Source organism: Macrobrachium rosenbergii, chromosome 44 (genome assembly GCF_040412425.1).
Source record: "Macrobrachium rosenbergii isolate ZJJX-2024 chromosome 44, ASM4041242v1, whole genome shotgun sequence".
NCBI lineage: Eukaryota > Metazoa > Arthropoda > Malacostraca > Decapoda > Palaemonidae > Macrobrachium > Macrobrachium rosenbergii.
This window is the reverse complement of record NC_089784.1, coordinates 40,141,729-40,155,975: the sequence shown is the minus strand read 5'-3', so window position 1 is coordinate 40,155,975 and position 14,247 is coordinate 40,141,729. Positions and strand designations below refer to the sequence as shown.

At 40.4% G+C, this 14,247-nt stretch overlaps 1 protein-coding gene across 1 annotated transcript in view; it reads left to right on the top strand.

Moving 5' to 3' along the window:
• LOC136829549 (uncharacterized) overlaps nucleotides 1–14,247 on the top strand; it is a 112,809-nt gene that overhangs the window by 93,251 nt on the left and 5,311 nt on the right. The window contains exons 5-6 of the mRNA XM_067088387.1: nucleotides 7,382–7,495; nucleotides 10,919–11,208. Of these exons, the coding sequence (XP_066944488.1) occupies nucleotides 7,382–7,495; nucleotides 10,919–11,208 (404 nt within the window). The remainder of the gene's footprint in view (nucleotides 1–7,381; nucleotides 7,496–10,918; nucleotides 11,209–14,247) is intronic.

Below are 14,247 nucleotides of genomic sequence, written 5' to 3'. Positions count from 1 at the left end.
TACATTTTATCATTACACAGCTGCTTCTATGTATTGTAAATAAAAAATTTTGTGGGATAATGTTTTCCAGATGAGAATTCCAGATGAGAAATGAGTAACTATGAATACTGCTTCACAATTTAATTAGTAGATTTTTTTTGTTTAACCTTAGCTTACCAGACCACTGGAAGTTAGTAAACAGACAAGAAAGAAAAAATACAGTACAATCTCTAAGAATTCTCATGGAATATTGAAATGTTAGAATTAGTTTCCAATGGGGTACATGCATATTTGCTTACATATGTAAATCATTTTTATATATGTAACTTACCCAGTAATTACTTAGCTAAAAGTTTCTACTTGAATGGCAGTTAGAATTCTGAATTCGCAGTAGCGATTCTTTTGTTTGTATAGGTGACTATGCCCCGCCCACTTTTGGGGTACAATAGAGGAACAACACTGCCAACACGACAATTTGTTTCTGATGCTTGTAGCATCAACACCTGGTGTTGTTACAGCAGTTCAGAGTTTTTGAATTCGTATTGGCTTTGTATTTTCTTCTTTGATGAAGTATTTGTAGCCGTTTCGGCATTTTTTCATTTGACTTTTCACGGATTTGACTTTTTTGATTAGCTAGGAAATGTCCGACACTAGTAGTTCTAGTTTCCAGTATTGCAGTAAGGGCTGCAGTACACGGATGACTTAAGCGACCTACGACTCTCACACCTGTGTTCAGTCGCAGAGGTCAGGTTTGTTCAATAGATTTGACTTGTGACGAATGCAGAGATGGGGGGGAACAGAAATGGAAGACCTTAAATTCTCATTAGTGAAGCTAGAAAGAGATAGGAAGAGGAAAGCAGCTGCTAAAGCTAGCGGAAAAGTAGCTAGTCAGGCTTTAACTCCCAGATCAGATAAGGCTGACATATCTTTTAGTTCTCCAACTGTAAACCCTTCCCCACCTGCATCAATTAATTTTCCTAAACCACCTACTCCTTCTCCTGGCTCCGTCACTTCGAACCCTGATCGCTTCGCCAGCCTTGAAAATAAATTTGAGCAACGCTTAAATCTTGTTGTAAGTACAGTGGCCCAGTTAGGGGCATCAATGTGTGTCCTGATGGACAAATTTGAAAATAGTGCAAAAGGTGAAGTGTCAGTGGAGGAGGCGGCTGTTCGTCCCGCTGATTCTCCTAGGCGCAGGTCCCTGCTATACTCCCTGCTACCTGGGAGGAGGCATACCGATAGCCCAAGGGAGGTCAGTGGGGTCTGCCCACGGACAGTCGTCCCCTCAGTCCAACCTGTTGCATCCCAGGTTGCGACTAGAGACAGCCACTGGAAAGGCATCTCGGAAGTTCGTTGACTTTCTTCTAGTTCTGAGGAGTCGTTGCCTCACAAGAGCCATCTTCGTAGTTTTCTGACAAATCTTGCCCGCTGAAGAGACGATTCTCGGGCAAGGATCAGTCCCCGCATCTCCATTGCAAGAGATTGAGGGAGCCCTCCTTTAGTCCTCAACCGTTGTACAGCAAGTGGGACACTCCAGAATGTTTCTCCTCTCCTCTGCACCAGGAATGAGGTTCTAGCCCAATACACCTCTTGAGAGAGCAGCGTCAGTCTTCAAGTAAGCGCCCTGTTCCCTCGGCTTGTTTAGTATCGATGGAATGTCCTGTTGAGCGCCAGGAAGCAGACAAGCGCCCTGTTGCAACCAGACGCCCGCCCTGATGCGGCTAAGCGCCCTGACGCTGTCAGGCGCCCTGAGGTGGTCGGATGTTATGCTTCGTCGGAGCGCCCCGAAGCTGCCAATCTTCCCATAGCGCTCGAAACCCCTCAAGTCTCCAAGCGCCCTGCAGCTTCTGATAAACCTTTTCCTGCGTTGGACCCCTCTCTTGAACTGTTGCAACACAAGTTGGATAACATCCTTAACCTTTTGCAGAAGCCTACAGCTCAGGCTGCCCCTGATTTAGTTGCGATGACTTCTCAGATCTCTTCAGGGGATAAAGAAGAGGAGCAGGATACATCTTTGACGCTGTATGCATCTCACCTCAAGTGCCTTCTTCAGCATTTCCCAGAAATTTTCTCGCTGAGCTCTGTTCTCTCCAGGTTCGTCTTCTTTGATGAGCTGTCAGTCTGTGGATTCGTCTCGACTACCGAAGATGGTTCTCTCCAAATCTTCGAAGAAAGCTCTTTGACTAGTGGAGGACTGGCTTTCCAAGAAGTTGTTCAAGGGAGAGCTTGTTTTAGCATTCCTCCTCCTTGCCTCTCGCATATGAGGTATTTGTCGTACACAATGGGAGAGGCTCCTTCCCTGGGAGTGGCTGCCTCCTCCCAGGGGGACTTCTCTGCTCTCATTGACTTGGCATGGAGATCAGCTCTCACGTCAGCAAAAACCTTCTTCTCAGCACAAGAGATGGATTGTCTTTTGAAAAGTATTTTTAAGGCCTTTGAAGTGTTGAGTTTTCTCGACTGGTGTTTAGGAGCACTTGCCAAGAAACTTCAAGAACCAGCTCTTTTGTGCAATGAACTCGCAGACCTGGATAATTTTCTGTCTTCACAGATAAAGCGGTGAGAGATGGCTCACATGAATTAGCTGCATTGTATGCCATGGGCATCTTAAAGAAGCGTGAACTCTGGGTCTCATTCGCATTGAAGGGTGTGATGGCCTCACAGAAATCAGCTCTACTGTTTTCTCCTCTGGATAAACAGCATTTTTTTTCTCAGTCTATCATGAATGAGACTTCAGCGAGCCTGCACCAAAAGTCAACGCAGTATTTGTCGACTCAGTCGACGAAGGGCCAGAAGGATCAACCTGCATTCTCGGCTAAACCATCATTTCCACTCGAACATCCTAGCCATTCCATGGAAGCATTCAGAGAGCGCGCCCCAGGTCATGAGGTTTGGTTAGATTTGCTCCCCAAGCTATCAAGAAATCTTCAGCAAGATCATCCTCTTGCAAGTGAGAATTTAGTCCTTCATGCTCCAGTAGGGGCCAAGCTTCATCTCTTTTGGGAGAGATGGAGCAGAAGAGGAGCGGATCAGTGGGTAGTGGAAGTTTTAAAGGAGGGATACTCTATCCCCTTCAAGGAGAATCCGCCATTGACCGACACTCCCGTCATATTGACAGGTTACTACATCGGCTCAGAGAAGTATTCAGCCTCGTTGAAAGAAGTGTCCTCTCTTCTGAACAAAAAGGCTGTTAAAATAGTGAGAAAGGCAAACACCAAAGGATTTTACAATTGCCTTTTGTAGTTCCCAAAGTTGGAGAAGTGCTTGACTTAAGTGCCTTTATAGAGGATGAATGAATTTTATTGTTTTGGAGTAATTGTCGTTGGTGAGTGTTTCGGTTGTTGGAAGAGGGATAAGGGTCGTTAGTTGGAGTTTACGGCGCTGTCTGTCTTTGAGAATGTGAAGGAGGGTTCGTTTGTTGTTGAGAGTCTTTAGTCAAAGTGCCAGTCAGTGGTTTCGTGTTGGACAGTTTTTGTTTTCGAGAGTTGTTAGTTTTCCTTGTTGGTGCTGTTATTTATTGTGTATATGGTTCTATTTCCTTTTTTTATTTATATTTCTTGTTGTGTAGAGTCTGTCTTCAGTTTTGTTTTGTGTGGTTTTGTGTCTGTGTTGGGACCGTGGACCTTAACCCATCTCCCAGCAACCGAGGATCAGGGTGAGTGTTCTATGTATCTGTGTTGTGTGTTGTTTTTGGGTTTTGAATTCTGCCACACCTTGAATGTCTTCATAGAGAAAAAGCAATTCTACATGGAAACCATTCACTCAGTTCTAGCTTCCATCCATCAGGGGGATTGGATGATTTCCCTGGACATGCAGGACGCTTATTTCCATATTCCGATTCATCCGGATTCAAGGAAATACCTGCGTTTCGTTTTCGAGGACCAGATTTTTCAATTTCGAGCTCTTTGTTTCGGTCTCTCTACGGCCCCACAAATTTTCACTTGAATGTTGGGCCTTTGGCAGGTTGGCTGCGTTTAGCGGGAGCGAGTACAGGCAGTCCCCAGTTAACGGCGGGATCAGTTAACAGCGATTCGGTTTTATGGCATTGTCTAGCGACGAAAATCGGCAATTTTCGGCGCCGAAAATCGCTGATTTCCGCTTATCGCGCGCCGATAATTGGGTATTGGCGCCGATACATATCTAACAGAGGCGCCGATAACCGAAAATTGGCGCTTTTCGGCGCCGATAACCGAAAATTGGCGCTTTTCGGCGCCGATAAGTTAAAAATCGCCGAGAAAGCGCCGAAATCGCCGATTTTCGGTTAGGGGCGATTTTCGGAAACGGAACCCCACCGATAACCGGGGACTGCCTGTATCTCGTTGTACCTAGACGATTGTCTAATTCGTTCGCCCACGAAGATACAATACATGGAGGACTTAAAGAAAACTCTTCTCTTGACCCAGGATTTAGGACTAACAATCAACTTCAAGAAGTCACAATTGACTCCCACTCAGAAGACTTTTTATTTGGGAGTTCTGATAGGCTTTCTGAGTTTTTGGGCTTTTCTGTCACCCAGGAGAATAGTAGACTGTCTGAGGAAAGTAGACCTCTTCCTCTCATTTCGTTCGTGCTCCACAACCCAGTGGATGAGTCTTTTGGGGACGTTGGCTTCTCTAGAAAAATTCATGAGACTAAGAAGACTTCACATGAGACCTCTCCAGTTCTATGTAAGGGCATGCTGGGATTGAAAAGTTTATCAGGACTGCCACGTCTTTCCAATAACCCCAGAAATAAAGGAGGATCTGCAGTGGTGGAGGTCTGCAGACAGACTTTCAGAAGGGAAGTCACTCTCTCCGATGAGCCCTGACCTAGACTTCTTTTCCAACGCGTCGGATGTAGGTTGGGGAGCACTCCTGGGGAACTGGAAGTCTCGGAGAAGTGGTCGTCAGAAGAAAAAGGGCTGCATATCAATGTGAGAGAATTGAAGGCTATACATCTAGGTCTGCAACACTTTGCAACACGGGTACACAGCAAGATTGCAGCGGTACATGTGGACAATACTATGACCCTGGCGCACATCAAACGTCAGAGAGGGACACACTCCTTTTCTCTCTGCGAAGTAGCGAGAAATCTGCTATGTTGGGCGAATCAGAACCAGACACGATTAGTCACCCGGTTCATACAGGGCAAGTGCAGTGTCCTGGCGGACGAGCTGAGTCATCAAAAGCAAATTCTACCCACGGAGTGGACGTTAGATCTTCGAGTCTGTGCCAGCCATTGGAAACTTTGGGGTCAATCTAGCATAGACCTATTTGCAACTTCAGGAATTACCATCTTCCTCTGTTTTGTTCCCAGTTCCCAGATCCTCTAGCTTTGGCGACGGATGCAATGATCCTGGACTGGTCCAACCTAGACCTTTACGCTTTTCCCCCCATTCGGAATGATACGGGAAGTATTAAGGAAATTTTGCTCTCACCAAAATGTAAGGATGACTCTCGTGGCACCCTTCTGGCCGCAGAAGGAGTGGTTCCCGGACCTGATCAATCTACTCATAGATTTTCTGAGGCTCCTTCCCGAAATTCCAAGTCTGCTCAAACAGCCCCATGTTAGGAGGCTTCATCAAGGACTGTCCTCTCTGGCCCTAACAGGATTTCGACTGTCTGCAGACTCATTAGAGCGAAAGGCTTTTCTAGAGCAGCAGCAGAGGCTATCGCCAAATGTAGACACATTTCCTCCAATAACGTCTACCAAGCTAAGTGGGCACATTTTAGGAGCTGGTGCAGGAGAAATAGTGTCTCTTCCTCAAAAACTTCTATCACTCAAATAACAGACTTCCTTTTCTATTTGAAATCCTCGAAAGGGTTGTCAGTCGCTACTATAAAGGGTTACAGAGATATGCTAAGCTCCGTTTTTCACCATAGAGGTTTAGACATCTCGAACAACCTAGACTTGTCCGATCTGATAAGTCTTTTAATATTTCCAAGTCCAAGAAAGAAGCTTCCTTCTCTTGGAATCTTGATGTGGTCCTTAAGTGGCTCTCCTATCCTTGATTTGAACCATTGCACTCTTCTTCTCTAAGGGATTTGATTCGGAAAACTCTCTTTCTGGTGGTCTTAGCAACAGCTAAGAGAGTAAGTGAACTGCAAGCTATAAGCAAAAGGATCGGTGTTTTGCAAGGTAATGCAGTTTGCTCCCTTTTGCTTGGTTTTCTAGCTAAAAATGAGAACCCATCACATCCCTGGCCCCGTTCTTTTTCAGTTCTGAGTTTATCGGGTATCCTAGGCATGGAAGAAGAGAGAGAGCTGTGTCCTGTTCGTGCCCTCCATTATTATTTACATCGAACAGAGAAGATTAGAGGCCAGTTTAGTAATATCTGGTGTTCGGTTAAAAACCCTTCTAGACCCTTTCGAAGAACACCATTTCATTTTCCTTGAGGGATCTCTTAGTTGAGGCACACTCTCAATTAGCGGAAACGGACTTAACGCTTTTGAAAGTTAAAGCGCACGAGGTTAGAGCAGTTGCTACTTCAGTAGCATTCAAACACAATCTTTCGTTCTCAGCCATCCTGGAGGCAACACATTGGAAGTGCAAGTCGGTGTTTGCAATGCACTGTTTGTGGGACGTCGACAATTTATGATAACTGCAATAGAACCTGTGTCCGTAGCTGGCTTAGGTGATGTGTGAGGCGTAAGAAGTCTCCTTCATTTCCTTCCTCTTCGCCTTGAAAATGGTATTGAATTTTTTTGGGAGCCTAGGAGGGTACGATGTACCTGGAGTACCCACTAGTTAATTATGTGTTGGCTAGTGGTCTTATTTTTATTTTTAATCATTGTTTAATTATGGTATAGGTGACTTTGTTGTTCTGTTTTTGTTATTGTTGTGGTACTGTGCCCAGGGCAGGGGCAAGTATTTATGCTTCGGCGGCCTTCGGTGTACACCATCACAAAGTTTAACCTTATACTTTGTCAGCCATCGGAGTACTCCCTCGCCGTGGAATGTCCCACCTAAGTAGAGCGCCACCAGAGGCAGTATCTACCTGCAGCAGCTCTCTCACCAGGTAAGGAACAACTAATTATCTTATTAATTTTTAAGTAAGATTTTATCCATGATTTCCCCCCTCCTTTCAATGTGGAATCAGCTAAGTAATTACTGGGTAAGTTACATATATAAAAATGACATTTTTATAATAAAATAAAGTTTTATATATACTTACCCAGTAATTACGGATGGAGCCCACCCACCTCCCCGCACATGGACTCTCTTTTTGCATAAACAAATTGTCGTGTTGGCGGTGTTGTTCCTCTTTTGTACCCCGAAAGTGGGTGGGGCATAGTCACCTATACAAACAAAAGAATCGCTACCGCAATTCAGAATTCTAACTGCCGTTTGAGTAGAAACTCTTAGCTAAGTAATTACTGGGTAAGTATATACAAAACTTTATATTATTATAAAAATGTCATTTCAGGAACGGAAGCACAAACAACTCTGATGCCATCAAGTATAACTACTACTCTTACATCTGTAGGATGGGCTGAAGACCCATTCATCATCTCGGAAGCTGTTAATGTATCGTCACTTGGTAAGTTGAGAATTTAGTGCTTTCATAATACAGTACTGTAATAATAGTGAATAGTTCAGCACTCTTTGAAATGCCTATTACTTAAGGCTGTTATCACTGAGCTTTGCTGCCAAACCCAGGTTTAGCCACCAGGTTTGGTAGCCAGTCACAGAGCATCCTCACAATCACATGGTTATACATCACACACAGCTTGGTTGTATACCCCAGTGGTTCCCAACGTATGGTCCGCGGACCGGTGCTGGTCCATGGTGTATGATTTGCTGGTCCACCAAATTGCTTTACTTGTATTCACTTATCATTTTATTCATAATCTAAAAAAAAAATAAATAATCTGTCAAACTAACTTTATATATTTTTATTTCAAGGTAAGTAGCTATTATAAAAAAATGAAATATAGTTGAGTGTGACTATTAATTGTGTAACGAATAGGCCTATAGGGATGCCAGACATGATGAAGGAACAAGTGATAGAATTGTGCAAATCAACATAAAATTTGGCCACTAATAGTGGCACCAATGATGCGAAACCATTTAAATACTCACCCCTTGACTGGTGAGCAGTTTTCTGCCTCAGTACATCAGATCTTGAGGTAATGGGAGGCAGGATATATGTGCTGAAGTGTTTGGTGAGTCATCTCTCACCAAGATTTGTAACATATCCCTATCAAATAACACGGTAACGAGGAGGATTGGTGAATTAGCAGAAGATGTGGAGGATCAGTTGTTGCAGCAGCTACAGGCATCACAATACTTTGCTCTACAAATTGACAAATCTATTGATGTTGCAAATAATGCAGTTTTTTTATGCAAGATATGAATACAGTGAAAACTTTAAGGAAGAATTGCTATTTACCCATGAACTGTCATCACATACTACAGGTGCTGCAATTTTTGAAGCTTTGATTAACTATGCAGTAAAAAATGGCTTAAAATGGGACTGTTCTGTTGGTATCTGCACTGACGGAGCGGCAGCGATGACAGGACGTTACTCAGGTGTCACAGCAAAGGTTAAGAAGGTTGCCCCCAACTGTAAAGCTACACACTGTATGATTCATCGAGAAATGCTAGCAGCTAAAAAAATGGATGTGGAAATCAATAATGTTTTATCGGAAACTGTTAAAGCTGTGAATTTTGTAAAGGCTAATGCACTCAATTTACGTTCGTTCACACTATTATGTGAAGATATGGAGAGTGAAACCAGCAGTTGCTATTCCATACAGAAGTGCGATGGCTGTCGCAAGGTAAAGTTTTAACATGAGCCTTTGAACTACGCAGAGAGTTAGTAATGTTTGTGAAAGACAGAAAACCTGATTGGGCAAATACAGTAAGTTTCAAGATACTAACTGGGTTGTTAAGTTAGTCTATTTGAGTGACATTTTTGCTTCTGGATCAGCTTAATTTGTCCCTACAAGGCAGGAATTCTTCAATTTTTCGAATGTCAGAAAAGGTTGACGGGTACAAAAAGAAATTGCTGGTCTGGCATAATAGGATCGAAAGAGTGTGTTTTGATATGTTTCCCAGTGTTGCCTCAGTTGTTGATGATCAGAGATAGGAGTTAAATATTGACAGTTTGAAATGTATCATTGCAAAACATTTAAATTCTCTTTCTGAGCATTTTTCTACTTACTTTCCTGAAGAAGAGGATCCACGAACAGGAAATGATGGGTTTGTAGTCCTTTCTCAGACTCCAATGAGAAAAATTTGAATTCACTGCAAGAGGATCAGGTAATTGAGTCGTCAAATGATGAGGGATTAGAATCTCTGTAAAAAAGAAGTATAACATCACCTGCATTTTGGATTCATGCCCATGGAGAATTTCCTGAACTAAGTGCCATTGCTTTGAAACTGTTAATTCCATTCTCTTCAACTTACCTGTGTGAAGCAGGGTTCTTGGTACTGGTTTCAATAAAGACTAAATATAGAAACAGACTGAATATAAAATTGCCACTTCTTCTTGCACTTAGTGACATTGAACCATGTCTTGAGAAACTTGTTTCAGCAAAGCAAGCACAGAAATCTCACTAATTTAGCTACCCTGGTTAAACTAACTCATAAGTGTTTTTGATTGCCTTTATATTTAGACCCTCTTGGATTTGTCTTAAATACACTCAAGAATTGGTTAAATTATGAATTATAATAGTTTTGCACAAACATATTATATAAAATTTGAATGGTAAAATATGAATCATGATTTGGATAAGTGTATTTTTTTATTGCTTATATATGTAGGTCTATTTCTCATTTCATTTGTTAAATATGAAATATTACATTTTGCTGTATTGATAGTTCTTGCAATACAGTTGATTACATGAATTTGTCGTCATGACTCCCATTTCTACTGTAGTATTTTTTTTTTTTACCACCATGGCATGCATTTGATTTGGAATTTTTTTTTTTAATCACTTTACTTTTTATAATGTGAAACATATAATATACATTATGATTACATGGCATTCTCACATAGAAATTTGAATTGCTAAATAAATAAATAAAATATGTTGAGGATATGTGCATTTGCTATGCACTTCTTGTTCCAGTTCTTACCACAGGTTTTACTATTAAATGCTTCATGTGATATTCACCATTAATGATACATCATCATATCAGCATTCAAATAAGCTTCTTTGCTTGCTTAAAGATTATTGTCCATTTTAAAGAGTAGGGCTGACATATTACTTCTGTCAACTGTTTGCCTAATTGTAACTAGTTGTTGCTCACTCGACTAGGCTCTGTGGGAAGGTTCTTAAGCACTTTTTCTATCTTAATGCATGAATAGTAACAATAAACTTGATTCTCTTATATTCTGGATTTGGACCAGCATGAGTGTAGAACCTTGCATGGTAGGGTATACACTTATGGTAGTTTCTATTCAAATAATGTTACCAGTATTTGCTGAAGCTCATATGTATCTAGACAAAGTTTGCAACTTGTGGGACTGAGCCATCACTGGTATGCTGGAGGGTATTAGAATGAAGACCTTCTGTGGTCAAAGCTAGAAACTTAAAGCCTTCATTCCATTAAAACAGAAATCTTGTTACTTAATTTGTACCTAATTGTTTCCCTCCAAAAGCTAAGTGGTTATGTATATAAAAAAAATTTCCTGTGATATGGGAACATTAACGTGCTTTCATAAAATTGCATGAAAGTTATTCATAAAATTTTTTCTCATACAGTATCATGCCCTTAACAGATTGCAGGTATTTCAGTTACCTTCCATGTTGTAAAAAAAAAAAAATACTGCTGTAGTTTCTGTATGTTCAATTTAAATGTCACTTTTTGGTACAGTGTATGTTTTCATTCCACAATTCCACAACTTCATTTATAATCTTGAACAGTTTGAGATAAACAGATCATAAGAAACACTAGCAGTATTTCTGATGTAATTTTTGTGTAAAAAGAGCTTTAATGATTATACATTTTTCAGTGACTTCTACAGAAGCCTCTACAATTTCACAGTTGACAGCAAACATGAGCTCAACTGTGGAGGATGCAACTGCACCTGTAAGAAGGACCAGTGAGAAAGATGTTTTCAGTAGTATACCCAACCTCACACTTTATGGAGAGCTGAAAGATGAATCACATGGGTCAGACTCATCTTTCTTAAAAAGTCTTGAGGAGACCCCAATCTATGTAATCATAATCTTCTTCTGTGCAGTAATCATCTTGATCTTGTTCATGACTTACATGATATACAAATGCTGCACTCATAACAAGGTATGATTAAAAACTACTTTTCATAACAATAAAAACTACTTTTCATAACAATACCAGTCCCCATCACTCATGCATGGCCACTTTTGTGTTCTTTGAATATCCCTAGATACTGCACATTTTTGGCTAGAAGACAACAGTGGCACATATATCACCAGTTATTTTAGTGACCCACCTTTATGTTTTACAGTACTGTTAACAGCTGAGCAGACCTTTTTAGATTGTTTCTTCATTGACAGATTGCTGATTTTCATTGTTAACAACATTAATCCTTTACTACATTTTTCATTTAATGATTAACTTTCTGCCTCTTTGTCCTTCACTTTGTACGTTGTTTTAATTTAACAAAATGGTATTAAACCCTAACAACACGGTGTTAAGACTACACGTTTGTTGCCTTAAAACCACGTCTCATGGTTCACACAAGACTTGGGTTTGTATATTAAAAAGATATATATCAGTTAAATGCCTCATCCTTTCTCCTGCCTGAGGGTGTAGAGTGTTTCGTACTTTCCATGGGAGTATTTGGGTTCCATTCTGTCCTCTTCCTCTCTCCTTTTATCTTGATCTTTGGACTACTGAAGAAAGGGGGACAAACTGCCTGGACTCTTCCCCTCTGGGTATCATTTTGAATTTACCTTGAGCATGCACTTTTCCTGGAAGATGCCGGTCTTTGACCCATTTTTGGGGCCAAGCTGTGAGAGAAGTTGTTAGTTGTGACAAAATGTCAACGGGACTTGTAAGAGGTTTGGTTTGGTTTCCTGGAGTCCCCTCATGTAGAAATTTGTGGTAATGAGTCAATGGAGAGGGAGGTAAAAGAAACCACTGTACATAATGATTACATATATGAACTCATCTCCATTCTGATATGAAAAGACCAATTAGGTTATTCATCTTAAGGAAGTAGTAAGAGAGGTGACAGTAAGGATAATATTAGTCTGTGGCCCACAAATTTTAATAGCAACAGAAAGGTTCAAGGATTGGACACCTTCATGCACAAGTTATGTCTTAGATGGTTGCAGTGCACCAGTGTGTGTCCATTGTGACAGGTTACTGAGGGTTCAGCTCATTCTGGTATGCTGCTGTCAGTTTATAAGCATCAGGAGAAAGCGTGTCCTTCATGTGAAATCTCTTGAAGACTGCAACTCCTGTAGTCATCACCCCTTCCACATAACGAAAAGATAAAGATTTGAGGGGAGAGAATCATCTGGAGATCTGGCCATTGATTGAACAGAATTAGAATTAAGCATCGGTCTTAGATTAACCCATAATTTTATTTTGAAAGGACTCTCTGTCCCAGTGTGTGTTTGCCCACTGTGATAGTTCCCTACCTGTTGAGCCTGTCCTGGTACAGTCATGCTCAAATCTGAGGCAACATGATTCATTTTGTATCTTCCAAATCTCAGACTCAACGCAACATTACCAAGTAGTGTTAAACTTTCTTGTTTTAATTTCCAATGTCATACACGTCGACAAGTTTGCAAATTCACAGCTAGCATTATTTTCCCTGTGGCATATAAATATGATCCCTTTTATGCATTGGTATAATTTGTAACTTGTGTGATTTTAATTTTTTTTTTTTTTTTTTTACATTGCTTAGCTCAAGGCATGGTGTGACAAGGTTGGGCTAGTCAATGGAACTACCTCTGCAGCATTATAACAGTAGACCTAATAAGCTCAACAGTCATCATAACAATATTTTCAAAATAGGAATATGAATTACAACATGTTTTCTTTGAATACTGAAGTTTTAGGCTATTTTCAAGCTGTCTGTATGGTGCAAAATGATTTATAGGCCTAAAAATATAATCTAAGCCTTCTGTAATGTAATCTCTGTTACTAAAGAATTTATTTGCAGAGATTACTTAGTCTTTGAAGAATGAAGTATGATGGTGATTTTAATTATATGGAGAAGATGGCTATTAATCAAAATATCTATTAATATTAACATCAAGGCCTATGGAACACTTGCTTTTTAACTGGCTTGAAATATCATTTTCTTAAAAGTCCTTCTGCTCGCTTTTGGCGTATAATTTATTCATTTGTAAGTAACTTGAAGTGTAAGAATATGTAGATAACTTCTTATGCTTTCTGGCCAGAAATTGTTAATATAGAGATGTGAATGCTAAGTATAATGTATTTATAGTAAGTAAAGAAGTCTAACACACCTAGGCCTAGGAACAAAATGTTGGTTTTAACAAAAGAATAATTGCACAGGCGTATATTTGCTAGTAAGCCATAATTTTTGAAGAACTTAAGAAATATAACTTAAATAATTTTATTTGTATGAAAATTCAAATATTCCTCTAACAAATATCAATGGTTTCAAGATAATTTCATTGTCACTTCTCATTGTAGGCCTATGTTCTAGGAGGTTCATGTTGCGCTGCCACTCTAATGGTTGCGTCACACACACACTGCTCACCTGTTGATATCAGTGGATGCGTTCCAGCTACAGTAATACTTTCGTATTTACTTATTTACTTTTTTTCAGTGCTGAGGCGTAAAAACCATTTTTAAGTATTGAGAGCTTAAAAAATTTTTTTACAGTTTCAAATAATTCTTGAATCTCAGATTTCCGTGGATTTCAGCTCTTAATGGCAAGGCAATAAAGTTTTCTCTTAAAGAATTTAGATACTCTTGCCTTCAATTGAGGCCACTATCCATAGAGAAAATACAGTATATGTAATGTGTTATGCTAAAGCACCTGCCAGAAAATGCAAAGGTCTTTTCTTTTGAAAATCTTTTAAAAATAATAAATAGGATATGGGTGGCTGGTATACTATGTCAGCTGGAAAATTGTCATTGTCATTCCAGTTAGAGGGTACCCTTGAATACTGTACTTTGTCTGCCCAGCTTTTGGGGTTCTAATTTCACAACATCCTTAGGGAGACTATTCCACAGTCCATCGGAGGGAGGAATACAAGACCTCGAACTGAGAAATTCAACAGGGTGGCATATTTACTGCATATTGGTGCTACTGTTCAGCAAATCTTGTTGTTCTCAGCGGGGAAAAAATGATCAAGGATCATTTGTGATAGC